This window comes from Ovis aries, chromosome 18, assembly GCF_016772045.2.
Source record: "Ovis aries strain OAR_USU_Benz2616 breed Rambouillet chromosome 18, ARS-UI_Ramb_v3.0, whole genome shotgun sequence".
Lineage (NCBI taxonomy): Eukaryota > Metazoa > Chordata > Mammalia > Artiodactyla > Bovidae > Ovis > Ovis aries.
This window is the reverse complement of record NC_056071.1, coordinates 67,242,534-67,268,988: the sequence shown is the minus strand read 5'-3', so window position 1 is coordinate 67,268,988 and position 26,455 is coordinate 67,242,534. Positions and strand designations below refer to the sequence as shown.

At 69.8% G+C, this 26,455-nt stretch overlaps 1 protein-coding gene across 2 annotated transcripts; it reads left to right on the top strand.

Annotated features, from left to right (window-relative positions):
* Positions 1 to 3,076: 3,076 nt before the first annotated feature.
* On the top strand, positions 3,077 to 24,104 carry JAG2 (jagged canonical Notch ligand 2). Of its 2 annotated transcripts, XM_027957475.3 has the most exons (26): positions 3,077 to 3,251; positions 3,422 to 3,772; positions 10,311 to 10,368; positions 11,844 to 12,095; positions 12,314 to 12,374; positions 15,242 to 15,372; positions 15,449 to 15,568; positions 15,686 to 15,799; positions 16,005 to 16,118; positions 16,231 to 16,344; positions 16,425 to 16,471; positions 16,553 to 16,723; positions 17,560 to 17,710; positions 18,122 to 18,274; positions 18,348 to 18,461; positions 18,767 to 18,880; positions 18,977 to 19,090; positions 19,201 to 19,317; positions 19,749 to 19,776; positions 19,886 to 19,971; positions 20,346 to 20,459; positions 20,552 to 20,667; positions 20,943 to 21,191; positions 21,670 to 21,801; positions 22,456 to 22,612; positions 22,848 to 24,104. In XM_027957475.3, the coding sequence occupies exons 1-26, from the start codon at positions 3,186 to 3,188 to the stop codon at positions 23,321 to 23,323; spliced, it is 3,720 nt and encodes a 1,239-aa protein (XP_027813276.2). In that variant the 5' UTR covers positions 3,077 to 3,185; the 3' UTR covers positions 23,324 to 24,104. The 2 variants fall into 2 exon arrangements, with proteins under 2 accessions (XP_027813276.2, XP_042091565.1); XM_042235631.2 differs by lacking the exon at positions 16,231 to 16,344.
* Positions 24,105 to 26,455: the final 2,351 nt, after the last annotated feature.

Below are 26,455 nucleotides of genomic sequence, written 5' to 3'. Positions count from 1 at the left end.
CTCCCCTCCGTGGCTGCTATATTTAGCGCCGCAAAACAGGGGCGGAAGTAGCTCACTCAGCCCCACCGGCTCTGTCCACATGCCCGGCAGCCGTGCCCAGCCTGGTCCTGAGCAGCTTGGCCGGGCTGAGCCGTGCCCCCTCCACGCGTGCCTTGTCTGGCGCAGAGTGACGCCCCCTGGGGCAGGGGGCTAGGAGAGGGAGCCCATGGGTTAGGGGGCAGATGGGGCTGGGACACTGAGCGGAGTGTGACCCAGGGAGCCCCAAACTATGCCAGGGTCTTCCTGGAAGAGGCGGGAGCCTGGCTGTCTCCGGGTCTTGGCCCTCTGGCTCCCCCACCACCACAGGAGGGGACCGCTGTAGGAGGGTCGCCCACCCCGCAGCCCCAGTCCCGGCCCCTTCCCTCAAGTGGCCAGCGTCCCGCCTTCAGCCTCTCCTGGCTCCCTTATGTCCAGGCTGTGGCTCCTGGGAGGCAGGGGGTGGGGGAGGGGACTGAGGGGCATCTGTGGCCTGCAGGGGGCACCCTGGGCAGGAAGGCAAGGAGCCTGCTTTGCTCCCAAAGGGCCTGGATGGAAGCGGAGGGGCCCGACCCCTAGACAGGGGTCGCAGGATGGGTGGGGTCTCCCCAGGGTGGCCCCGCCTGCTGGCAGGTTGAGTTGGAATCGAGGTGGGCTGAGAATCCCTCACTGCCGCCTTTGAGCCAGCTCCAAGCAGGGCAGGGCCTCCGCCCAGAGCAGCAGCTCCTGGGACTTGCGGACCAGCCGCCACGGTCAGCCACGGCACCCTGCGGAGCATCCCGGCCGTCTGCTTCTCCTGCAACTGGCCGCTGGCAGGAAGCTTCGAGGTGGACGAGGGGCACAGAGGGCAGCGGCGGGGGTGGGGGGGGGGGCGGTGCTGTTCTCCAGATTTTACCTCTCACCTGTGCCAGAATTGCCCCCTCAGCCCCTCCACGGCCAGGACCCTGCCAGGCCACTGGCCCCTCTCGTTTGCTTGTGGCCTTCCTGTCCGACCTCAACCCGTGCTGCCCTTCCCCCCTACAGCCAGGGATCTCTGTGACAATGTAAGTCACAAATGTGCAGCCCAACCCAGCTCAGCTGCTTTCTGTGACTTCCCGTCAGTCTTCGCAGGAAGGCTCGCCAGGCCGGCCCAGCACAGCTGGTGCTTGCCACCCCTTCCAGCCTCCCCAGGCCCCCACCTGCTCTGCCGAGGCCACGAGTCCTCCTCCTCAACCCCAGGGCCTTGGAACGTGCTGTTTGCAGCCTTTACCTGGCCGACCCTGGCCTGCCCACTGGGTCTGAGCAAGCCTGCTGGGCAGGGAACCCCCAACGTGCCTCACTCAGTACAATTTGCTGTCCTGTGTTACGTTCTCTGCCCATTCCACCAGCCCCACTGGGAGCCACTCACAGGTGGGTGGGCAGGGGCTGTGTCCATCTTGCTCATGGTTTGAGTGAGTGCTGGAGGGCAGTGGGTAGTAAGGCAGTGGGCAAGGGCCAGGATGGAGCTCTGCCCCCGGGGATGTGCAGGGGGCTGCTCCTCCCTGATGGGGCCTGCAGGACTCCGTCCCTGCCCTTGGGCCAGAGAAGGGGGTGGGGAGCCTCTCTCCGTGAACCCTCTGCCCCCACAGGCAGTAACCGCTGCCCAGGAAGCAACTGGAAGGGTCTGAACAGGGCTCACATTCCCTTATTTGGTGGGGGTCACTGTGCATGGCGGGGCCTGGCTTGTGTCCTGCCCCCTCCCAACCTAGAGAGGGGCTCAGGTCGGCATGGGTGTTTGGAGGGAGCAGTCAGGCCCAGCTCTTAAGGCTCCTGGGGGCTGGACCCCTGGGCTGGGCAGTGAAACCAGGGCCGCGGGCCAATTTGCTGAAGGAGCCAGGGATGGAAGAAAGCCCAGTTGCTACCGGGGTTGGGCGGGGAAACCCCTTTGGACCAAAGCAGTATCCCTAACGGCCAAGGTGATCTCCAGCCTTGGAAGGGACCCTGTTTGGTGGAGAGGAGGGGGTGTTTGGAGACCCGGAGCCTTGGCATGACTCCGTGGAGGTCAGGCGAGGTTACTCCAGGAGAGGGCAATAAGGAGATGAGAGGGGTGGGATGCGGGGGCCTGGCGGCCAGAACGGCAGCCGCAGCCTCTCTGGGCGGCCTTCACTTTGTCCTTTGGGGCGTGCACCACCGTCCTGTATTCGCACCCTCCTCGTCCGCGCCCAAACCACGACCCCCATCCCGGACGTTCCTCGGATGTACGGCCCGGCGACCCCTGCCACCAGAGTAGAGCTGGACACGGGCCGCGCAGAAGACCGTTAGTTCCGTGGCTTCCGACCTGCGGGCAGTGGGGCGGGCGTCCGAGGGGAGCAGCGCCCCCTGCGGCGGGAGTGACGGGGAGGCATTCCCGGGGCCGCGGGCGCGTAGTAGGGCCGCGCCCGCCCCAAGAAGGGTAGAGCCCTGATTTGCGCAGGAGGCAGCCTCTCCCCTGGGACCGCGAGGAGCGCGGCGGCGGCGGCGCACCGGTGGGAGGGGACCGTGGCGGTGACCTCAGGGGGCGCCCCACCCCCTGGCTCCGGAGACCCGGCGGGGCTCCGGCGAGGCGCGGCCGCGTTGCGGCGCCGCGTCCCGCTCCCCTGGCTCCGGCCGAGGCGCTAGCGGAGGCCCCGCCGCCCGGCCGCCGGGAGCCCGGCGAGGCGCGCGCCGGGCCGGGGCGCTGACAGGAGGCGCCCTCCGCCGCCTTTAAATCCCGGGCGCCCCCGGGCCCCCCCGCCCCACCCCGTGGCGCGGCCCCGCCCCCTCATGCATATGCAGGTGCGCGGGTGACGAATGGGCGAGCGAGCTGTCAGTCTCGGCCCGAACTTGTCGGCTGCGGGCGAGCGCAGCGAGGGCGCGCAGAGCCGAGGCCCGGAGCGCCGCTGCCGCCGCCGCCGCCGCCGCCGGGAGGGAGCCGGGTCGGGCCCGAGCGCCGCCGCCTGCGAGCCCGAGCGCCGCCGCCCCTTCGCGCCCGCCGCCCCCGCGCGCCCGCCGCCCGCGCCCGCGCGGCGCCGCCTCTACCCCGCCCGCCGCCGCCGCCGCCGCCGCCGCCGCCTCTGCTGCTGCCGCTGCCGCCGGCGCTCGGAGGGCGGGCGGGCGCGCGGGCGCTGGGAGGCCGGGGCCCGGCGCGCAGGGGCGGCGGCGGCGGCGGGCCGGCGGGCGGGGTCGCGGCGGCGATGCGGGCGCGGGGCCGGGGGCGCCTGCCCCGGCGGCTGCTGCTGCTGCTGGCGCTCTGCGTGCAGGTGAGCAGGGGCGCGGACGGGGCGCCCCGCGCCGCCCTCGGGGCCGGCGGCATCGCCCGCGGGAGCCGCGGTTCGGAAGCCTTCGGGGCGGCGCGGCGGGCGGGGGCGGGGCGCGCGGCGGGCGACCCCGGCCCGCGCCTCCCCGCGCTGTCCCTCCGCCTTATTTTTAGGCGGCGCGGCCCATGGGCTATTTCGAGCTGCAGCTGAGCGCGCTGCGGAACGCCAACGGGGAGCTGCTGAGCGGCGCCTGCTGCGACGGCGGCGGCCGGACGACGCGCGCGGGGGGCTGCGGCCACGACGAGTGCGACACGTACGTGCGCGTGTGCCTCAAGGAGTACCAGGCCAAGGTGACGCCCACGGGGCCCTGCAGCTACGGCCACGGCGCCACGCCCGTGCTGGGCGGCAACTCCTTCTACCTGCCGCCGGCGGGCGCCGCTGGGGACCGGGCGCGGGCGCGGGCTCGGGCCGGCGGCGACCAGGATCCCGGGCTCGTCGTCATCCCGTTCCAGTTCGCCTGGCCGGTAGGTGCTGCTCCTCCCGCGCTGCCCTCTCCGGGCGCCCGGCCCCCGGCCCCGCCCTGCCCGCCGCCCCCCGGCCCCCGGGTCTCCAGGCAGCCCCGACCCCCCCGGCACCTGCGGCCCCGGCTCCGCGGGCGAGCCGCGCGCGCCCGGGCCCGGCGGGGCGGGGCCGGCAGGGGGCGCCTGCCCCGGGGTCCGCGCCCAGCCACGTGGGCGCGCGGGGGGTCGCCGCGCCGCGGGGTGGCCGCGGCCCGCGTGCGGGGCGGCCCGCGGCGTGTGCCTGCGTCGCCTTGCGCGTGTCTGTCTGGGTGCGGAGGCGCGGCCGGGCGCCTCGGGCCCAGGCAGGCCGCGCAGGCATGTGCGCCGCGCGTGCTGGGGCTGGTCCGGGGCAGGCCCCGGCGGAGCCGCCCGGGCCCGCGGCCAGCCTGCGCCCGCCCTGCCGTTTCCTGGATGGGTGGGGGTGGGGGGCTGCCCGGGCAGGGGGCCGAGGGACCTCGTCCTCGTGGGTTGGTGGCAGCCTTTGCCGCTGGTCCAGACCCGGGGGGCCAGCCTCGAGGGGCCTTGGTGCTGTGATTGTCTGTTAAGCACCTTCCTGTCTTGCGTTTTGGGTTTTGTTTGTTCTTTCTGGAGAAGGAGCTTGAGGTCCGCCTGTCAGACAGGAGCCATGGGCCTGGGAATGCTGGCAGGGATGCGGTCCATCTCAGTGGGCTGTCCTGGGCCCCCGTGGGTGGAGGCTGCGGCAGGCCAGGCCGCCTGCTGCCCGACGTGGCCCGAAGCCTGGCCTCCCAGGTCTTTGTCCTGCGTACAGGGAACTGGGTGGGGGCAGGGAGGAGGGAGGCCTCTGCTAAGTGGGGTCTCAGGGTGCAGGGCAGGTCTGGGCAGCTGGGGTGTGTCTGCGTGTGGACAGTGCCCACAGCAGGGTGCCGAGCTGGCTGAGGGACTGTCCTTCTGAACAAGGACCTCTGGCTCGATCAGCCACTGGGAGGCCACAAGAACGTGTCCACCTGATGCCTTGGTTCTGAAAGAGACCGGGTGTTGAGGCCAGGCTGAGGTTGGCCCCCCACCCCACCCGCGTCCCCCCAGCTCTGAGCCCTGTGCTGGCACCTTCTCCATATCATGGGCCAGGAGGCCTCACCTGCTACCCCCTCCCCCTGCTTCCTGACCCCTGGCCACAGCCCTGCCCCCACGTACCTGGGGCCTCTGCAGTCTCCCTGGACCCCCAGGCCGCAGGTGGGGAGTGTGTCCCTGGGGTGGAACAGGCGGGAGGCAGGGGCAGGCTGGGAGGCCCCGGGCGCTGGGATGAGCCCAGCCCCCTTCGCCCCCGCAGCGGGCGGCAGGCAGGTCTGAGCAGGGCCCGCAGCCTGTCATCTGCGCTTGGGCTCGGGCCAGCGCGGTTCGAAATCGCTACCTGAGGATGTGTTTTCTGCTCGAGTTGGCAGCCGTGGGCGTGGGGGCAGGGAGGCCTTGCAGGAATGTGGCGGGCCGACGCGTGTCCCTTGCGCTCTTGGTCCCACCGGCCGGCCAGGCATGGAATGGGATGGGGCAGGCCCGGGTCTCCCAGGCAGGGGCCTGCAGACTGGGGGCAGGTGCTGGGCTAGGTCCCCGCCCTCCGCTTTGCTGGGCACACCCAGGAGGGGTGGGTGGCCCAGCCCGTGGTGAGGGTGGGGCAGTGGGGCAGCTGTGTGTTTGGGGGGCCGCTTCTGTCTCCCTCTCCCCACGGATAGCGTGGCCTGGCTGCCAGGCCCATAGCCCGTGTAGTGATGCCAGTGCCCTGGTATTTCCGCTCGGCCGGCAGCGGCCCTGTGGCTGCACCGCCTCAGCCCCCTGCAAGTCCAGCTCCATCCCGTGAGCTGGCGCGAGTTTGGTGCCCACTACGGCCCTGGGGACCCAGAAGGGGGCTGGGCCCTGCCTCAGGAGCTTCACGTGAGAGGGCGGGGCGAGGGGGCTTCTGTCCAGGACCCTGGAGCAGGTTGTGTGAGCAGGGCCTTGGAAATGGCTGGGGGTCCAGGAGTGTAGGGAGCCGGCCTGCACCTGGCCCTGGCTTTGGAGAGGACAGACCGGGACCTAGTTTGGGCTCTACGCTTTCTAGCCCTTCCAGTGACCCTCAGGCAGTCCTGACCCCCCCGGCCCCCGCCACTGCCTTCTCATTCTATCCCGGTGCCCCAGGCAAGGCTGGGTGACCCTCTGCACCCGTACCTGGCCGCATGGGCTCTGGAGCCCCCGTGTTGTCCGCTCTGTGTGGTTTCAGGTTGGACTTGGGCTCAGCTTTCTAGACAGAGGTGTGTCCAGGGTCTTGGGTGAGGGGAGGGGACGGCAGGTGCCGGCAGTCTGGGTGTGGGGCTTCCCCTCCTTTCCTGCTCCCCCCACGGATGCCCCCACGTGTCCTACTGGTCCCCAGGAGATGGGTGATCGCCGGTTGGCCCTGGCTGCTGGCTCGTAGCCAGCAGAGTGGAGGCCATATTTGATCACGTGTGTGTGTGCCCTCCTTGGGTGTGTCAGTGGCTACTGGGGGTTCACAGGAGCCTGGGGGGCCTGGCCAATGGAGGCACAGTGTGGCCCTGGGGGCCTCTCGCTGACTGAGGGCCTGCTGCCCAGCCTGAGGCCATGCCTGCCTCCTTGGCTCACATTCTGGTTCCAAGACCACAGGACCTGGCCCCCAGGTCTAAGGCCCCATCCTGATGTGTACATTGTGGGTCTGCGGGGTGACTGCTGGCCTGGGTGGGCTGTGGCGGCTCGTGGAAGGCCAGGCTGGAGTGCGAGGAGGACTGAGGACCCGTGCGCTGTGCTCAGGGGTCAGGAGGGGACCTTGGGCCAGTCAAGGGCCTGCATGTCCATGGGCAAGGCCTGGTGGGATGCGCACACTAGCCTGAGCTCCCTTCCACAGTGAGCTGGGCCAGGGTCTGCCCCCAGGGGCTATCCTTGACAGTGTGGGATGGCACCTTCCTGCTGCTCCCTGCCCCTGAGGAGCTGCGGCTGGTGTGGGGCGCAGGTAGTCCGGCCCCTTCCCTGCACGGTGCCTAGGCCTGCTGCCTCTTTTGTGCACTTGGGGGCTCACCTTCCCTTCCCTCCTGTGCCAGGAGCCAGGCGTCCCGCTCACCTGCCTCGGATGTCAGGGGTCTTGGCCCAGGCATTGGTACTGGGGCTACAGGGTGGGGCTCTTGGGCAAAGAGGGGCCCCAGACGGGCAGTGCCAGCCGGTGGGCACTCAGAGACAGGCTAGGGCTTTGTCCCTGGGCCTTGAGGGGGTGGAGCTGAGAGTGAAGCTCCACCGTGGCAAGGGGGAGGTCACTGGGGGGTCTGGGCAGGGACTTCTGGAGGGGTTGTGGCTTCCGGGGACCCTCCCAGGGGTCGTGTCTGGGTGAGGGCAGCCTGGGCCAGCAAGGGGCTTCTTGGTGGAGACGAATGCTGTAATCCTTAGGCCTGGGCCAGGGTCTGCGGCCCCGGGCCCCGTCACACACCCTGGTATGACCGGGGTCCATCTGATCTTCGACTTCGTGGTCCCGCCCGGTGCATGTGATGAGGTGCTGGCTGGCCGTGGGCTGCTGGCTTCAGTGGGCTGGTTGGGCACGCCCAGGCACGGCCCGGCTGGTCCCCGGTGCGGAGCGTGGGCGTCCGGGTTCCCGTGGGGAAGGCCTGAGGTCCAGTCCTCCTGCCGTGCCCCACCCCGGGCCCAGCAGCTTGGGGGGAGGTTCCCCCCCCCCCCCGACTCCCCCGCGGTGACAGTGGAGGCAGAGCCCTGGGCCTCTGAAGAGCTCAGGTTTCAGGAAGCTGAGAGCTCCCGGCGCCGCATCCCGCTCTGCTCCACGGGGGGCCGGGCTCGGATGCGGGGTCTGCAGGAGAGAAGCAGGTGGGGCCGTGGACCCGGGCTCTGCAGTCAGCGCTGCCTCCTGGGCCTGGGGTGCCCTGGGCCGGGCTGCCTTGAGCCCTGTGTTCGCCCTGTACCACTGGGGCTGCTGGGCCGCTGTCCTTCCCGGGGGTCGGACCGCGGGCTGGGACCTGGCCTTGGGGGTCCCGGGCTCTGCAGTCAGCGCTGCCTCCTGGGCCAGGAGGAGCCGCGGTCGGGATGGGGTTCTGGCTCAGGCAGGTCTGGGTGGGCTTCCTGAAAGAGGGAAGAAGGCCAGCAGGCCGGGGGCCTCTCACAGTTGGGCAGGCTGGCGACCCAGCTGCGCCTGGCCAGGGGGCCTCCTGTTCTGTAGGGCCTTGGGTCCACATAGCCCGGCGGGCATGTGGCCCACGAGGCTTGGCCCTGGGACGGAAGGCTGCTCTTTGCAGAGAGGAGACTGAGTCCTGGAGGCCAGCCGGGAGGAGGCGGAGGCCCGGCCCGGCGCCCTGCCCCCCAGCTCAGGTTCTCCCCGGGTGCCTCCCTGCCGCCCAGGTGCAGGAGCCCAGCTGGCGGGCGGCGGGGCCCTGTGGGTGGGCAGGCGGGCGGGCGGGCGCACGTCCCCACAGGGGCAGGTAACCGGAGCTCCGGGTGCTGGCAAAGGTGGCGGTAACCCTACCTGGGTGGCTGGCGTGGGGTTTCCTGGGAGTCGGGAGCAGCTCCCTGCTTCCCGAAGCGCAGGTGCCGGGAGGTGGGCTCTCACGCCCTGTGGGCTGGGCACCCTGGGACCGGGGCGCTCCTCGGCCTGCCTTTCGGGGGCTCCAGCCCTGGGCCCTGCCCCGCCCCCTCCCACGCTCTCCCTCATGGCCCGTGCAGCCAGGATGCCCTCTGAAGCCCCAGGAGCCCCTGGCCTCACTCACACCCACCTGGCAGCTACCCACTCTGCACAGCACTGGCACCACAGTTGGCACAGGGCCCAGCCGCCCCGCAGTCTGACCCTGAGGCCTGTTCCCCGCATCACTGCTCTTCCAGCTGAAGGCCCTGCCTGTGGTCCCCCTGCCTGGGACGCGTCCTCCCGAGCACCCTCCCCAAAGCTGGCCCTGACCCCTTTAGTACAGCAGCTTCACACCCATCCATGGCCCCAGAGGCAGCCTGTGCCTGGAGCATGCTGGGTGGGTGGATGGGAGGGTGGGTGGATAGTGGATGGATGGGTGGAAGGTGGAAGGATGAGTGGGTGAGTGGATGGACGGTGGATGGGTGGATAGTTGGTGGATGGATGGATGGATGGGTGGGTGGATGGATGGATGGGTGGGTGGATGGGTGGGTGGGTGGATGGATGGGTGGGTAGGTGGGTGGGTGGATGGATGGAAGGATGGGTGGGTGGGTGAAGTGAGTGCTTACTGGGGAGGAGCTGGGTGCTCCAGCTGCACCCAGGAGTGGGCTGACCTGGGGAAGGCTGGCCCGAGGGGTCATTCCAGGCAGAGGGAGGGCGCCACGTGTGCAAGGTCTCCGTGGCGGGGAGTGTGCTGGGTGTCTGTGGGGAGCGCAGGAGCCGTGGGCAGCCCCAGGAAGGCTCTGGGCAGTGGGGGAGACGTCAACAGAGCTCTGAGGCTCCTTGGGGCTCCTGTGGACGGGAGAGCGGAGGCCCCGGTGGCTGCTGGGGACCCTTGAAGAAGGCAGGCAGCCTGGGCCAGGCCTGCTGGCCTGGCAGTGGGCGCTGACAGCAGGGAGGCAGGGGTTTCGGGGATCCTCGGGGGTGGGATTCAGAGCCTGGGGTCGGCCCCATGGGGGCGGGGTTTAGAAGGGTGGACGATGGCGTCCTCTTTCCTGCCCGTCTTCTCTGGTGGGGGTGAGGTGTTAGGAGGCAGCTGCTGGGGTGGGGGAGCTCTGGGCAAGGGCAGCCACGGAGGTGAGGGAGTCCTGGGCAGGGCGGGTGTTGGGAGGGGCGCTGCCTATGCCTGGCGGTCTTCGCGGGGTTGGGGAGGGCAGAGGGTGGTCCTGGGCTGCTCGGTGATACCACTGATTCACCGCATCCTTTGCCTGGGGCACAGGGCCAGACGGTGGGGGCAGCAAGCACTGCTGAGGCTGCCTCAGGCCACCCCTGGGCCTCAGTTTCCCCATCTGTGAAGTGGGGCCACTTTTCCTGGATCTTCACTGTGGGCTTCCCTGGTGGCTCAGCTGGTAAAGAATCCACGTGCAATGTGGGAGACCTGGGTTCGATCCCTGGGTTGGGAAGATCTCCTGAAGAAGGGAATGGCTACTCATTCTAGTATTCTGGCCTGGAGACGTCCACGGACTGTCTAGTCCACGGGGTCACGAAGAGTCGGACACGACTGAGCGACGTTCCCTTTCACTGTGAGCTTGCCGTGTCCCACGGGCAGCTCTAGTGCTTGGGCCGCCAGGTCGCCCCTGTGGCCTGGTGACGGGCATCGACCCTCCCAGCAGGCTTGGAGGACCCTGGGCTCCCACACGACCCCCTCTGGCCCCAGCCCACCCGGGGACCTCAGGCTGAGGCCACTCAGCTGCCCGCCCTCTGCCTGCTGCCCCGTGCGGGTCACTGTGTCTCCTCTGACCTAGTCTGCTGGCCGGTGGGCTGCAGGAGCTGGGAGTCCAGGCCCCCTGAGCCTGGAAAGGGCAGCGTCCCCGCTCCAGGGGGCCGTCTCGGGTCTGGGCTGGCTGGGGAGGGAGGAGGAGCCTGACCCACCCCCCCCCACGTCCACAGCGCTCTTTCACCCTCATCGTGGAGGCCTGGGACTGGGACAACGACACCACCCCGGATGGTGAGTCAGCCCCTGAAGGTCCCTGGGGGGCTGCCTGCAGGGCCTCCCTCCTCACGGGGACACGCATAGCCAGGCTCCTGGGCCTCTGCCTGCTGGGGCAGAAGGCACACGGTGGGCAGGGAGCCGCCTCTGCCCTGCAGGCCTCTGTGCGGTCGCCTCTCGCCCTGGCCGCCAGGATGCTCTGCTGTGCTCGGGACTTGCTTCTGCTGCCCTCGCTTCGCCTGTGTTCTGATGGGGGGCCGGGTCTTCCCCGAGGGCCCGCACCTTGGCCGTCCCTGGCGTTCCCGTGGCCTCCTGCTGATACCCAGACCCAAGGCTGGTCTTTTAGGGCCCAGCCGTGGCTCAGTGGGGTGGGTCACCGCCGAGAGCTCTCTCTGGCTGTGTGGCCCCTCTCTGCCCTGGTGACGGGCTCGGTGGGCCTCCCTGGAGGCCTAGCTGCCGGCCGGCCTGCCTTGCACGGAGTCCACGGGGCCTGTGGTGGTGGGCAGAGGCTCCCTGCAGACAGGGAGCAGCCAGTACCAACAGCCCAGGGCCTGTGGGCAGGGGAGGAGTTGCTATGAGGTCAGCGGGCCAGGGTCAGCTCGCGGAGGCTGCGTGGCCCCTGTGAGGACACCGGCTCTTCTCCGAGGTGGGTTGCTCAGCCTGCTGCGTGGAGGGTGGGTTGCAGGGCCAGGGTGGAGACAGGTGGGGAGCTTTGTGTCGCAGTTGGGGTGCTGGGACCAGGGGCGGCCTGTGGGGTGGGCAGGGTTCTGCTCTTCCCAAAGGTCGAGGCCCGGGGCCTGCTGACCGGGTGGCCTCGGGGCGGAGAGGCTATCGTGGGCACGGGCCGGAGCGCGGTTTGGACGCGCTGCGTCTGGGCAGCGTCAGGGGGGCAGCTGGATGCTGGGTTAGACCGAGCTGGGTCCCAGCGGTGGAGATGCTGCAGAAAAGCAGAGGGGCGGGCGGGGAGCAGCGGTCAGTGGAGCTGGGTGGGCGTGGGCCCAGGCTGCCCGGTGCGGCAGGTTCCCCAGAGGAGAGCGAGGCCCATGGGAGGAGCTTGGCTGTTCCTGCGGCTGCGGGGTGAGGGTCCTCAGCCTTTTATTGCCCTGTCTCCTAAACCAGTACACGTGTGCTGGGAGACCCCGTGGCCGCGGTTGCCAGCTCCAGCCACGCGGCAGCTTGGCTTGGAGGGAGGCCCAGCCCTCGGGTTGCCGGGTCCGTGGTCTTGGGCCCAGGCAGGCTCGTCTGGAGACACGGCCGCAGTGACTGCTGCAGCAGTGAGAAGCGTGCAGAGCCCGGGGCGGGGCGGGGCCGTGAGGGGCAGGACAGGCTGGCTGCAGGGCGCAGGCGGGAGGCCCCCCCCCCCCACGCCCCGTTCCTGTGCTTCCTGCGGGGCCGGCCGAGGCCCTTCTGTCCCGGCTCTGGCCAGCTGGCTCCTCTGCCCTGTGCCTCTGGGGGCGGCGGCCACGCCGGCTGACTGCCGCTCCCCCTCCAAGAGGAGCTGCTGATTGATCGGGTGTCGCACGCGGGCATGATCAACCCCGAGGACCGCTGGAAGAGCCTGCACTTCAGCGGCCACGTGGCGCAGCTGGAGCTGAAGGTCCGCGTGCGCTGCGCCGAGAACTACTACAGCGCCGCCTGCACCAAGTTCTGCCGGCCGCGCGACGACTTCTTCGGCCACTACACCTGCGACCAGTACGGCAACAAGGCCTGCCTGGACGGCTGGATGGGCAAGGAGTGCAAGGAGGGTGAGCCGGGCAGGGCGCGGGGCTGAGGAGCGCTGGGGGCCCTGCGGAGGCCGCGGGAGGGCCGGGGGGGCATCATGGAGGACGCGTGGGGCCCCACGCCCGGGAGGGCCATGTGTGGGTGTCGTGGGCACGGGGGGGCGCTGCCCCCAGAGCCTGTGCCACGGCCGCGGGGCGGTGTGTGGCCGCTGCAGGGGCCTCTTTGCTCTCTCCGTTCGCAGCTGTGTGTAAACAAGGATGCAACCTGCTCCACGGGGGGTGCTCCGTGCCCGGGGAGTGCAGGTGAGTGCCCGGCGCCAGCTCCTCTTTGCCTCCTGAGTGTGTGCGCACTTGCTCCCGCACAGAGTTGGCTGCACACGGGCAACGTGAGTGGAACGGGCCCTGCTCGTGTGCCGCTCACTGTTGGTGCAGGCCGCACGTGCCCTTGGAGCCTGAGTGTGTCCCAGGGTGTGGGCCAGCGTTGGTGGGCAGGGCCGCTTTGCATACCGCCCTCGGGTGGGCTGGTCTGGGCTGAGAGCCACCCTGGGGCAGGAGTGCACAGCCGAGGCAGAGCAGGATGGTGCTCACAGGCGGGGGACGGGGGGGGGCCTGGGGGCCCCGCAGGGATGGGCCAGGGGCAGAGGCTGCTGCCCGGTGCAGCTGGGGGTGTGGGGGCCACCCCCGCGGGCGTCCTGGGGTGGGAGAGGGGGGCTCGAACCTTCGGTGCCCGGAGCCGCTGGCACGGGGCGGCCCTGGGCGCAGCGGGCGGGAGAGGGCAGCTGCTGTCATGGGAGTGCTGCCCGCCCTGCCCGGCTGTGCGGGAGGAGGCCTGGCTAGAGATGCACGTGGGCCCCGTGAGTACAGGTGGGGCAGGTGGGGCAGAGGGAGCCGGTCCGGGCTCCTGCTGCTGCAGGTGGGCAGCAAGGAGCTGGCAGGGGCAGCAGGTCCCGGACAGGTCGGCAGGGGTTCAGAGGGAACCACAGAGCCAGGGGTCTGGGCAGCGGACCTTGGTTGAGGGGGCAGTGGAGTCGCCGCTGGCTTGTGTGGGGTCAGGGGGTGGGCGGGGAGGAGCGGGGGCCAGCAGGGGTGGGGGGGGCCAGGAGGCTCTCTACAGGCGAGAGCCAGGTGGGTGCCAGGTGCTTGCCGATGGCCTAGGAGCTGGGCCCCGGGGACCAGGCGGACGCCCTCGGGGGTGAAGCCCTTCGGGGGGGGGCTGCCAGTTGACAGAGGAGCAGGGGGTGAGAGAAGCCTCTTCTCCACTTTGGGTCTGACTCATCAGGATCCCCTCTGCTGCGTTTTTCCGATAAGGATGCTGGGCAGGGAAGTTTGGTAATTGCCCCGCTGACTCTGGCTGGGAGGGCAGTGTTTGGGAGCCAGGATGGGGGCACCCTCTGCTCGTCCTGCGGTGCCTGTGGCCTGGGAAGGGGTAAGTGGAGCGAATCCTCCAGTCCTGGGCAGGGAAGCGGGCAGGTTGCCTGGGGACCCGGCGTCGGGGGTGGTGTGTCTAGCCTTCACCCACTCCATCTGTCAGGTTTGAGCTGAATGGCAGTCTCAGAGCAGCGGGGCTGAGAGGTGCCCGGGGGCCTAGCCCACAGTGGGCTCCCGTCTTGAGGGGCAGGCACCCCAGGAGCACCCTCCGTGTGGGAGACGGGATGCATGGCTGCTGTCTGCCTGGGGCAGGCCTCTCCTGCAGCCCTGCCCTCTGACCCGGGCGTGAGCCCCAGAGTCCAGCAGACCCGTCCCTGCTGGGTTGTGAGCACGGCAGGGCTGGGGCCCGGCCCAGCCCTAGGCACCACGCTCTTGGGGGTGAGCCGTTGGCCCCGGGTGGCCAGTGACTGGGGCAGGCAGGGGGGAGGCTGGCGCTCCACTGCCCACGTGGGCCCTGCAGGAAGGCGGTGGGGGGCACAGGGCTCCCCGGACAGGGCCCTAGGTGAGCCCCGCTCGCCTCCCTCTGGCCCCGTGGGTGAGGCTCAGCTGCTGCTGGTGGCCCTGGGCTCAGGTTTCAGGCCAACCCCCACCGGATGCCGCGGAGATGGCCGTGCCTTCCTGCCGCCTCCTCCCTGCGCTGCTGGAGCCACAGGCCAGGAAAGCCGGGGCTGTCGGGGCCTGGAGAGTTGGCCCCACCCAGGGCTGAGAGCACGCCCAGGGGACCCCTCTCACCTGGAGGGGGCCCCGGGTGGGTGTGTGGGGCCCGGGCTGGCGCCCCTGCCCTGCGCGTGCGTCTGGCCAGCCGAGCCCCTCTCAGCAGCCTCGGTTCCCTGGCCTGCACCACCAGCATCCCTTCTGGGTGCCGGGGGGTCGAGGGCAGCCCAGGAAGGGCCGTGCCTCTTCCCTTTTACAAAAATAAATCCACATGACGGGTGGTGGTGTGGACGTCACCGCGTCCTACAGGACCCTTGAGTGCTAGGGGGGTTCCCCTTGGGGGCCCCATCCGGGTGGGCCCCGGGGCACTGAGCACAGGGCGCTGGCCCCTCTCCTTGGGGCTCTGGGCTCTCAAGGGGGTGGTGCTGATGGCTGGGGTGCCCCTCTGCGCCTCCTCCTGAAGGACTTCCCAGAGAGGATGCTGGCCCACAGCACGGGCAGGGCTGACTCCTGGGGTCACGGCCTGAGAGCCCAGAGGTCTCTCGAGGCCAGAGAGCCGGTGATTCCTCCCGGGTCAGGAAGTGCCCTGGATCTGGCCTCTCACAGGGCTGGCCTGGGACAGCCCACGGGCCTCAGCGTCCCCGTCTGTGAGATGCGCCCCTGCTGGGGCCTTGTGGAGAGAGAGACCGCCTCTGAGTCACAGGCGAGGTTGCAGGCTGTGCCCAGGGTTCTTGGCAGCAGAAGGCGTGTGCCCGCTGGCCTGCCGGCCCTGGAAGCACCTGGCCCTCTCATTCCCGGGGTCCCAGCAGAGCCTTCCTTGCCTGGCGCCTTCTCTGGGGGCCCCGCTCCGGCTGTGTCCCAAAATAGCTCCAGGAGGAGTGACTGGACAGCTGCGGCCGGCCGTGCGCAGCCAGCGGCCAGGACTGCCCGTGACATGCGGGTGGGGCCGCGCTGCTTCAAAGGCTGTGGCCGCTGGCCCCAGGGGCCCACGTGGCGCTGCGCCGTGCCCCCACGCCACCCTGGGCGTGGTCCCCGCGCGCGGGGCCTGCGGTCACACGCGGGGCCTCCCGGCCGTCTGCCTCCCCCAGGTGCAGCTATGGCTGGCAGGGCAGGTTCTGTGACGAGTGCGTTCCGTACCCCGGCTGTGTGCACGGCAGCTGCGTGGAACCCTGGCAGTGCACCTGTGAGACCAACTGGGGCGGCCTGCTGTGCAACAAAGGTGCGCCGGCGGGGCCTGCCGCGCGGGGGGGCACGAGGGCTGCGGCCTGTGCCCTGAGCGCCCTGTCCGCCCCTAGACCTGAACTACTGCGGCAGCCACCGCCCCTGCATCAACGGGGGCACGTGCATCAACGCGGAGCCTGACCAGTACCGCTGCGCCTGCCCTGACGGCTACTCGGGCAAGAATTGTGAGCGGGGTACGTCGGGGCGGCCACGGCTGGACTCCTCTGGCCGGAGTGCAGCGGGGGCCGGAGCGGGGAGCCCTGTAGAAGGTGGGGCCTGGCCGCCACACCCACCTCTGGTTCCCCACGCAGCCGAGCACGCCTGCGCCTCCAACCCGTGTGCCAATGGGGGCTCCTGCCACGAGGCACCCTCGGGCTTCGAGTGCCACTGCCCGTCGGGCTGGAGCGGGCCCACCTGTGCGCTGGGTGAGAGCCTGTTCCAGGGCTTCTGGGGACCCCAGACTGCATTCCGGGGCTCTGGAGGGTGGGGGCGAGGCGGCCTATCCCTGTGGGGCTGGGGTTGGGGAGGAGCGAGGGGAAGACCCCGGGTGCTCACACTCCTTCCTGAGGGCCAGCTGCCCCCTCCTCCACCCTGCGATCACCCCTGCTCCTCCCCCTGGACTCTCCGCAGACATCGACGAGTGTGCCTCCAACCCGTGTGCGGCGGGGGGCACGTGCGTGGACCAGGTGGACGGCTTTGAGTGCGTGTGCCCGGAGCAGTGGGTGGGGGCCACCTGCCAGCTGGGTAAGGGTCCCGCGGCCGGGGCGTGTGTGCGTGGCTGTGTGCTGTGCTTGTGGCGGCTGCTGTGTGTGCTGCTAGGGCTGCGGGCCCATCGCCCCCCTTGTCTCGTTCACAGACGCCAATGAGTGTGAAGGGAAGCCGTGCCTTAATGCTTTTTCTTGCAAAAACCTGATTGGTGGCTATTACTGTGATTGCCTCCCGGGCTGGAAGGGCGCCAACTGCCACATCAGTCAGTATGGGTGGGCGGGCCACAGGGTGCAGGGCTGGGGGACGGGGAGGGCCCGCTGTGACCTGCGCCTCTGCCCGCAGACGCCAACGACTGCCGGGGGCAGTGTCAGCACGGCGGCACCTGCAAGGTGAGGGCTGAACACTTCGGGGGCGGCAGGCGTGGGGCTGCAGGTGCCTGAGGGCTCACGCCACGCCCTGCCCTCCCCCAGGACCTGGTGAATGGCTACCAGTGCGCATGTCCTCGGGGCTTCGGGGGCCGGCACTGCGAGCACCAGCTGGACGCGTGTGCCAGCAGCCCCTGCCACGGCGGCCTCTGCGAGGACCTGGTCGACGGCTTCCGCTGTCACTGCCCTCAGGGCTTCTCAGGGCCCCTCTGCGAGGTGAGGCCCACGTGTGCTGCCCGCCCCTCGGCCCCAGCGGCTGCCACAGGTGGCCCGTCGAGTGGCCAGCAGAGGCCACGGTGGGGGTTGGCCCTGCAGTGTGTCCCAGGCTCAATACTAGGCAGAGACCCTGGCCCCAGAGTCCTGGCTGGGCAGGTCTGGGGGAGACACGCAGAGTCCTGGCTTGTCAGGACCAGCCCCTCCTGGTGGGGTGGCCCAGAGGCCTGGCAGGTCCGCTGGCTACCCTGTGCCTTGGCTAATTCTCACTGTGGATGCAGGGTGGGGGCCTTGATGGGGTGGAATCTGCGGGCCCCTGAAAGAGGGGCCTCGGGGTGGGCTGGGGGTGTCACTCTCGGGCCTGACAAGGAGAGGCTCACGCTTCCACCCCCGCTGACCTGCTTTGTCTTTACCCGGGAGAGGAGTGAGCTGCGGGGTGTGAGCACCAGATCCTGTCTTCTGCCCCGCAGCCTGGGGTGGTTCTTCAGAAGGACTCAGCTGGGGCTCACGGCAGCGCTGGAGGCTGGAGGGGTGGCCGGAGCCGGCCTTCCTGCCAGTGGGAGGGGCGAAGGCCGGATGCTGCCCTGGGAGGCTCGGAAGAGGGCTGCCCCGGGGCGGGGCCAGGGGCGGGGCCTGGCCCATCCAGGTGTTTCCGTCCAGCCGGGGGTCCGGACGGCTGAGCTGGGCCGTCCTCCAGGCTCCGGCTGCAGAGGCCTGGCTGTCTAGTCTGAGTGGGGCCTGAGTCACAGGGACCGCTCGTGGGGGCTGCGCATGGGGACGTGAGCCCTGGCCCATCGTCTGGTGCCAGCAGCACCCTCACGGCTGCCCCCAACCCACAGGTGGACATCGACTTTTGCGAGCCAAGCCCCTGCCAGAACGGGGCCCGGTGCTACAACCTGGAGGGAGACTACTACTGCGCCTGCCCGGACGACATGGGCGGCAAGAATTGCTCCGAACCCCGGGCGCCCTGTCCTGGCGGGGCCTGCAAGGGTGGGTGCGGTGGGCAGGGCCTGGAGTGGGTGTGGTGGGTGGGGCCTGTAGAGATGAGTGCATTGTGGGCGGGGCCTGCAGGGCTGGGTGCAGTGGGTGGGGCCTCCTGGGTGATGGGTTGTGGGCGGGGCCTGTAGAGATGAGTGCATTGTGGGCGGGGCCTACAGGGGTGGGTGCAGTGGGTGGGGCCTCCTGGGTGATGGGTTGTGGGCGGGGCCTGCAGAGATCAGTGCATTGTGGGTGGGGCCTGCAAGGGTGGGTGCGGTGGGCGGGGCCTGCAGGCATGTATGCAGCAGGGGCGGGGCCTACAGGGGTGGGTGCAGTGTGGGCTGGGCTTGAAGGAGTGGGGTTGCGGCGAGGGGTGGCCGTGTCCTGCAGAGGTACGGCTGACCCCTTTTGTCTCTGTGGCAGTGGTCGATGGCTGCGGGTTCGAGACAGGGACCAGGGTGGCTGGAATGGGCCCCTCTGGCGTGTGCGGCCCCCACGGACACTGCATCAGCCAGCCCGGGGGCAACTTCTCCTGTGTCTGCGACAGCGGCTTCACGGGCACGTACTGCCACGAGAGTAAGTGGCCGTGGCCCAGGGCCGGGAGGGGGCCGGGCCGCCCGGGGCCCCAGCTCATGCTCGCCTTCCGCAGACATTGACGACTGCCTGGGCCAGCCGTGCCGCAACGGGGGCACCTGCATCGACGAGGTGGACGCCTTCCGCTGCTTCTGCCCCAGCGGCTGGGAGGGCGAGCTCTGTGACACCAGTGAGTGGGCCACGCTGCCCCGCCCTCGGCTGTAGGGCCTGTGACTCCCGGGGCTGAGCGCGCCACGCCCCGCGCCCGTGCCGCACCACGCTGCAATCCCCCCAACGCTGCACCCCGCCCCACGCCCGCCTGGCTCAACGTGTTGAGCCGCTGACTGGGATGCGGCACGTCGGGGTTGGGCAGAGGGGTACACATGCTCCCTCCCTGCCCCTCTGTCGCTCCCTGGCCCACCCCGGTGCCTCCTCCTCCGGGCAGCCCTCCCTGAACGCCGGGGACCCCCCGCTGACCGGCGTCCTCGCCCCCAGATCCCAACGACTGCCTCCCCGATCCCTGCCACAGCCGCGGTCGCTGCTTCGACCTGGTCAACGACTTCTACTGCGTGTGCGACGACGGCTGGAAGGGCAAGACCTGCCACTCGCGTGAGTGCCCCCACGCCCCGCCACTGTGGGGGCTGCACTGCCTGCCGGGCGCCGCCCGCTGCCCCGGGCGCCCTCTGAGTGGCCGTGTGCCCGCAGGGGAGTCCCAGTGTGACGCCTACACGTGCAGCCACGGCGGCACGTGCTACGACAGCGGGGACGCCTTCCGCTGCGCCTGCCCCCCAGGCTGGAAGGGCAGCACCTGCACTGTTGGTGAGGGGGCCCCGTCTGGGTCGAGGCCTGGGGTGGGGACCCCGCGCCTGCCTGGCGCCGCTGAGAGCCCTCCCTTCTGTGTCTGCTCTCCTCCTCTGACTCCTCTGCAGCCAAAAACAGCAGCTGCCTTCCCAACCCCTGCGTGAACGGGGGCACCTGTGTGGGCAGCGGAGACTCCTTCTCCTGCATCTGCCGGGATGGCTGGGAGGGCCGCACCTGCACCCACAGTGAGCTCCGGGGGCGGGGGGCACCAGGGGGCGGCTGTGGTCGTGGGCTGGTTTGGGCCCACCCTGTCCCCTGCTTCCTGGTCCTGCCCCCCCAACTCTGCCCCATCGCCCCACTCCTTGCGCTCGGCCACGGAAGCCTGATTGAACCCCTCTGAGTCTCCCGAGCTTCCCCCCTCCGGTGCTGGCCCTTGCTCGTCTCCCCCCAGCCACTGTCCTGTTCACACAGCCTACCTTCCGCGCGGGCCTCCACGACAGGCTGTCCTTCCAGAGCCGCCCTGGCCCCACAGGCTCCAGCCTGGGCGTGGTGGGCTGGTATAGACAGCACGGTGTCCACCTGCCCTCCCCGTGCACCTGGGGTGCCCCCAACCTGGCTCGGAGGGTGCCCGGGTGGGGAGTGCTGGGCTCACCATCCTCTTTCTCCTCAAATGCAGATACCAACGACTGCAACCCCCTGCCCTGGTGAGTGGTGGCGGTGGGCTGGCCTGCCCTGGGCCCCCCTGACCCCCAGTGGTGGGCCAGCTGACGGGCTGGCCTGCCCCGGGCCCCCTGACCCTTGCCTTCTCTGCAGCTACAACGGTGGCGTCTGCGTGGACGGTGTCAACTGGTTCCGCTGCGAGTGTGCGCCTGGCTTTGCGGGCCCCGACTGTCGCATCAGTGAGGGGCTGGGGTCCCCACCCCGGGTGGGCGGGGCTGCGCGGTCGCCGTGTCGGGAGCTCTCAGGGTCGTGTGCGTCCGCGGACCTCAGGGTGCAGCGTGGCCACAGCTGCGTCCCTGCTCGGTCGGAGCCTCGGTTCTGCTGTTTGCTTCCTGCCAGCAGTGGCTGGGGGCACCCTGCCGGGGGCGGACCCAGGTGGGGTTGGCCGTTGGCTCCCAGAGGCAGATGGTGGCAGTGCCGATGGTCTCAGGCCCAGCTCAGCGGCCCCACGGGGCCCCCTGAGGCCCAGGCTGGCTGGGGCTGCTCTTCCCGTGCGGGCCCTGCTGCCCGAGCTGCCGCCTCGCTGACGCTGCGCCCGGCCCCTCTCCCGCAGACATTGATGAGTGCCAGTCCTCACCCTGTGCCTACGGGGCCACGTGCGTGGATGAAATCAATGGCTACCGCTGCAGCTGCCCACCTGGCCGATCCGGCCTGCGGTGCCAGGAGGGTAGGTGGGGGACGCCACCGGCAAGGTCACGCCCGGGCTGGTGGGTCTGGGGGAGCCTGCCCTCCATGGTGCCCCACCTCTCCCGCTCACAGTGATCGTGTTTGGGAGGTCCTGCTGGTCGCAGGGCGTGCCCTTCCCTCACGGGAGCTCGTGGGTGGAGGACTGCAACAGCTGCCGCTGCCTGGACGGCCACCGGGACTGCAGCAAGGTGTGGGGTCTGTCCGCCAGCCCTGCGCGCCCCCACCGCCCTGCCGGGTCTGATGCCTCTGTGCCCCAGGCCTGCAGTCCCCGTCATTCACCCCTGACCCTGTTGCTCACCCCAGGAGGATGCGGGGGGAGGGGGACAGGCGAGCCTGCCCCGGAAGACGCGGGCTGCCCTGGGAGGCAGGGGGTGCTCTACCCGCAGACTCGTGACCGGCGGTGTGTTTCTCCCTACGTGTTGCCGTCCGGCTCTGTCTGCGGGTCCTGTCCACGTGCCCCCAGGTGTGGTGCGGCCAGAAGCCCTGCCTGCTGGCTGGCCGGCCGGATGCCCTGAGCACCCAGTGCCCTCCAGGGCAGCAGTGCCTGGAGAAGGCCCCGGGCCAGTGCTTGCGGCCACCCTGCGCGGCTTGGGGGGCATGTAGTGCGGAGGAGCCTGTGCTACCCAGCACCCCATGCCAGCCGCGCTCCGGCCACCTGGACAACAACTGTGCCCGCCTCACCCTGCGCTTCAACCGCGATCAGGTGCCCCAGGTGAGCCGCCCGCCCCCTGGACACCACTGGCGAGCAAAGCCCTGACTGCTGGCCTCCTTCCTGTGGCCGCTCAGACGGCTCGAGACCCCTGCTGGCTGCCCAGCCCCATGCCTGCGTGTGGTTGGATGAGATGGAGCGTTGGGCTTGGGGGCAGCCGGGAGGGGCCGGCCCAGGCTGAGATGCCCAGTTGTTCCTGGGGCCTGGCTGCAGGTGGCCTTCCCAGGAGGCTGGGGCCAGCCCGCATCTCCACGGGCATTCTCACCCCACCCTCGTCTCTGCCCGTAAGGCCCTCTGCTCTCAGTACTGGCCCTGGGCACGGAGGCTCGTCTGGGCTCTGGGTGGGGCTGAGGGCCGCCGTGGGCAGCTGGGACCCTTGCTCCCCCAGACAGGCTGTCAGGGCGTCCCGCTGCACGCTGCAGGGTGGACCCCCTTGGGGCCACGGTCGCTGCCCAATGTTCACGTGCCACCTGCCCGGCAGGGTACCACCGTGGGCGCCGTCTGCTCTGGCATCCGTGCTCTGCCGGCCACGAGGGCCGCAGCCCGGGACCGCCTGCTCGTCCTGCTCTGCGACCGGCCACCCTCGGAGGCCAGCGCGGTGGAGGTGGCCTTGGTGAGTGCGGCCGGCAGGCGGCCACCTTTGTTCCGCACCCGCCCACCCCCCTGCTCCGGGTCCCACTGTGAACCTGCTCCTAGATGGGGTGTGAGTCGGCACCTCGGAGGTTGGGCGAGGTTGTGTATCGGGACGCGCAAGGAGGGAAGGGGGATGGGCAGGGTGGTTTCTCTGGGTGCTGGTGTTGGCGTGGGAGGGGCTGCCTGGTGGAGGTGAGTTGGGCCAGCATCAGGGCAGCGGCGGGTTTGTGGCCCCCTCAGGACTCTGGGCGTGGCTGGCTGGGGCTGGGACCCACCTGAAGGGCCGAGGTGCCAGCGGGGTCTGTGGGAGTGCAGACCAGGCCACGGCCACCTCCCCACAGCCTGCCCAGTGTAGGGCACCCCCAGCCTCTGCCAGAGGCCTCCTCCAGTGAGCCGGCTCCAGGCCCCCAGCCCCTGACGCTGCTCCAAGATGGCCATGCTGTGGGCTCACGGGGTCTCCGCTCCTCCTCCCCACTGCCCAGACAGGCCAGCCGGGGCGGGAGTGTCACGCTCCCTGGGGCTGCACGCAGGGCTGGGCCGCTGTCCCAGCTGCTGCCGCAGTGGAGGGGGTCTCAGGCCCCCCACTGCCCAGCTGAGTGCGCAGGCGGCCCCTCAGCGCTGTTCTCTGCCACAGTCCTTCAGCCCAGCCCGAGACGTGCCGGACAGCAGCCTGATCCAGAGCGCGGCGCACGCCATCGTGACCGCTATCACGCAGCGGGGGAACAGCTCGCTGCTGCTGGCCGTCACCGAGGTCAAGGTGGAGACGGTCGTTGTGGGCAGGTCCTCCACAGGTGAGCGGGAGGGGAGCGCCGCTTGGGCCCAGGGAGAGTGGGTGGGTTCCTTTGGGCTCGGAGGGCAGGGCTGTGGCCTCTGCCTGCCCAGGGGACGCGGCAGCTCCTCTGTACCCGCCAGCAAAGGTTTCCCAGCCGACCCCACCTCCCAGCCCCGATCCTGGGGCCCTGCCCATCCCCACGAGCCGAAGGACCGGGCGTCTGGCCCTCTGACGTCTGGGTGCCTCCGCCCCAGGGCTGCTGGTGACAGTGCTGTGCGGCGTGTTCAGCGTGCTGTGTCTGGCGTGCGTGGTCGTCTGCGTGTGGTGGACGCGCAAGCGGAGGAAAGAGCGAGAGAGGAGCCGGCTGCCGCGGGAGGAGGGCCCCAACAACCAGTGGGCCCCGCTCAACCCCATTCGCAATCCCATCGAGCGGCCGGGCGGCCCCAGCGGCCCCAAGGACACGCTGTTCCCCTGCAAAAACTTCACGCCGCCCCCGCGCAGGGTGGGCGAGGCGCTGCCCGGGCCAGCAGGCGGCGGGGAGGACGAGGAGGACGAGGAGCCGGGCCGCGGGGAGGACGAGTCCCCCGAGGCCGAGAAGTTCCTTGCACACAAGTTCACCAAAGACCCCGGCCGTTCGCCCGGGCGGCCGGCCCGCTGGGCCTCAGGCCCCAAGGTGGACAACCGCACGCTTGGGGGCGCCAGCGCTGCCCGCCGCGCCGGCCGGGAGTAGGCGCCAGGCTGCCCTCGGGGCCACAGGAGGCCGAGGCCACGCGCATAGTTTATTTTGTGTAAAAAAGAAAAAACACCAAAAGCAAAAAAACAAATGTTTATTTTCTACGTTTCTGTAGCCTTGTATAAATTATTCGGTAACTGTCAGGCGGAAAACAGCGGCGAATTCTTGGAGAGCTGCTATTTTTGTAACGTTCCCGTGGGCCGCACACGCGGGTGTGGCAGGAGACAGCAAGGGGGCGTGTCCTCCCCAGGTCCTTGGACGTTTGTCCCCGAGGTGGCGCGCTGTTTACAGAACCTTCCTTTATTCCTCATCTGGGTTCGCCGTGGCTCCAGGCCAAAGAGCCGGTGGGACCCACGGCGTCCGGCGTGGCCCGCCGCTGCCGGGGGCTCCTGTGGTGGCAGTGGGGCTGGGGGTCGCCAGTGGGGCCCGTGGTGGTCGGCATGGCCTGAGGCCGCAGGCAGACCCACCCCTCCAGCCCGCCGTCCTCGCCTGCGCTGCCCACGACGCTCGCTCCAGAGATCTCTCAACTGTGCTTTCAGAAGTGCCCTTCCTGACTGCTCCGTCCCCCGGGGCGGCGGCAGTACCGCCGCTTGTGACAAGTGCCTTCTCACAGACTCCCTCGCGACCGTCAGCGTCTGCTGCGGGCCCCTGGCTGCTGCCCACCTGCCGGCCCCGGCCGCCCCTCCTCGTGAAAGTGCATTTCTGTACATATGTACATATTAAATGAATCACTCTGTATATTTGATTGAATAACTTAAAAGTTTTGGCCTCCCTTGTTCTTCAGGTGCTGTTCCTTTGTTATGCAGAGTGGGATGGGGGCCGGGAAGCAGGGGGCAGGGTGCAGGCCCCTCGGGTCCCCCGTGTCTGTGAACACGGGTGTCCGCCATTGACAGACGCCTTGTTGGAAATGGGGCGACGGAGGCGCTTTGCCTCTGGTCTGAGCTGAGAACACGTGGAGAGAGCGTTGTCAATGGTGCCAAGTCGCTCAGCAATGAAGCGCTGTCAGGATTTCAAGGAATGAGGTCAAAGCTTGACAGCCCAAGGCCGAGGCCATGCGTGGCTCCTGGCTCCGAAGGCTGGGCAAATCGAGCCTCAGCCCGGGGGCCTCGGGGTGGTGGGCTGGGCTGGCTCCGTGCCTGTCGGTGAGGCTGCTCACTGGGTCAGGGTTTACGCCAGCTCACGCTCGCGGAGCACTCGCGCCACCAGAATGATCACCAGCTTCCAGGCCCCTTTTCCGCTGTGTTTATGTAACTCAGGATTCCAGGTTCCTGGGAGAAACCATGCCAGCGCCTTTTGTCCTGGAGCGCTCTACTCCTTGTGAGTGATTGCCCAAGCTGGTGGACAGACCGCAGTCCAGACCCTGGCCCACAGGGCACCCCAGCCCCTGGAGCAGAGCTGTCTGGCCTGGCTGGCTGCAGGCTCCCCTCAGACGCCCGGACCCCGAGTGCAAAGCCTGTTTGCTGGGTGTGCTTGAGCAAGACCGCTCGCACTGCTGAGCAGATTTGAAAAGAAAAGAGTTTCTAGAAATGACAAAGTGCCGCTTCCAAACTGAGAACCGAACGCCACTCTGACGCTGCCGAAGAAAGAAGAGGTCGGAGGAGAAGCCTCTTGTGCTGTGAAGAGGTCGGGGGAGAACGCTCCCGAAGCACCTAGACTGAAGGGCAGGGTGGCGTGAGGCCCACGTGACTGGCGAGGCAGGGCTGGTGGTCGGACACCAGGAGGGTGTCCCCTGGAGGTGGGTGTGCAGAGTGGAGCCGGTGGCGGGGAGGGCCGGGCCCCTCCTGGCAATCAGGACGTGGCCATGGGCAGTGCCAGTGGGCCCCCACATTCTTGGGGGGACCCCGTGACCTTAAGGGGTCTGAGGGGAGCTTACAGGACCCTGCTGGCTTGGGGGAGACTGCACGCCCCCGTGTGTACGTGTGTGCAGCCTACCCACCCTGCCCGCCTGCCACCAGCCCCCTTCCCCACTCAGGCCTGGCCCGGGGGGGCCCGGTGCCCAGCCGGGTATGGACAGGCCTGTCCACGTGCCTCTCCAGGCCCAGCTCACCCCGCCAGCCACACAGGCACCCCCTCCTGGACGGTGGGGCTCATTCCACCTGCACCGCCTGGTTGGGCTGCGAAGGGCAGCCTGGACGGCACAGCCCCGGTGCCCCCGGGTGGCCCTCGCCCTGCCGGTCCCACCCTCTGCTTCGCCAGGCCCCTCTGCCTGCCTCCCCAGCACCCAGTCCTCTCCTGGGTGGGCGGTTAGGGGGTCTGCCACGCAGTCAGGAAGCGCAGATGAAGGAAGGCTCACGGGGGCCACAGCTGGGGCCCCCTATCTCCCGAGATGGGCTGGGCTCCTGTGGCGCCTCTGCCAGCCCGGGTGTGGAGCGGCATCACACCTCAGCCGGCAGGGAGTGGACGTGGAATCCAGGAGCAGCCCAGGGCCCCCAGGCCCCGCAGCAGCCTCCTTGCTTGCGAGGCTGCGGCCCCTCCGGGCACCGCCTCCCCCCCACCCGCCTGCTCCCCGCCCAGCCTGGCGGCACCAGGGGAGCCTCCTCACTTTCCTCTGGGCTCTGGTCACCAAATAGGGTCTGGGCCTCCCTGGGCCTGCGGGGCTGCGGGCTTGGAGGCAGCACAGGGCTCGGGGCGCGGGCCCGGAGGCTGGGGGCTCCCTGAGAGGACAGCAGGCGGCACCTTTGGACTGGCTCCAGCTGGGGCCTGCGGAGGCTGCGGGTCTGGCCAGGTCCTTGCTGCTTCACAGCTGAGAGAGGATGGTGGGGGGGTGGAGGTGGACATCAGGGTGTGCTGAGGTGCCAGCCTGGGGAGGGGCAGGCCTGGGTGGGGGGTCTGAGGCCCCAGGCAGGTGCCTGCTGGGGCTATGCTGGTGGACGTGTGGGGTCTGGCCCATCCTGGCCAGTGGGCACTCCCTCCATAGGCCAGGCACCCAGGGAGCCCTGTGCCCACCAAGTGAAGAGCGGCTAGTCGGCAGTGGCCGTTGATGTAGGTCTGAAGCTCTGCGGGAGCGGCCCCCTTTCTGGCTGGGGTCAGATGGACCCCCACCTCCTCATCCCCGGGGGGTCAGAGCCGGGTCAGGGCCTCGTCGGTGCTGGGCCTGGACCGAGGGCCGAGTCGCAGCCCCACGTGCCG

Coding starts and splice junctions, on each gene's coding strand:
- JAG2 (XM_027957475.3), top strand. CDS start 3,186: ATGCGGGCGCGGGGCCGGGGGCGCCTGCCCCGGCGGCTGCTGCTGCTG. Junction 12,096..12,313: donor GGGCAAGGAGTGCAAGGAGG/GTGAGCCGGGCA, acceptor CTCCGTTCGCAG/CTGTGTGTAAACAAGGATGC. Junction 22,613..22,847: donor TGTGGGCAGGTCCTCCACAG/GTGAGCGGGAGG, acceptor CCTCCGCCCCAG/GGCTGCTGGTGACAGTGCTG.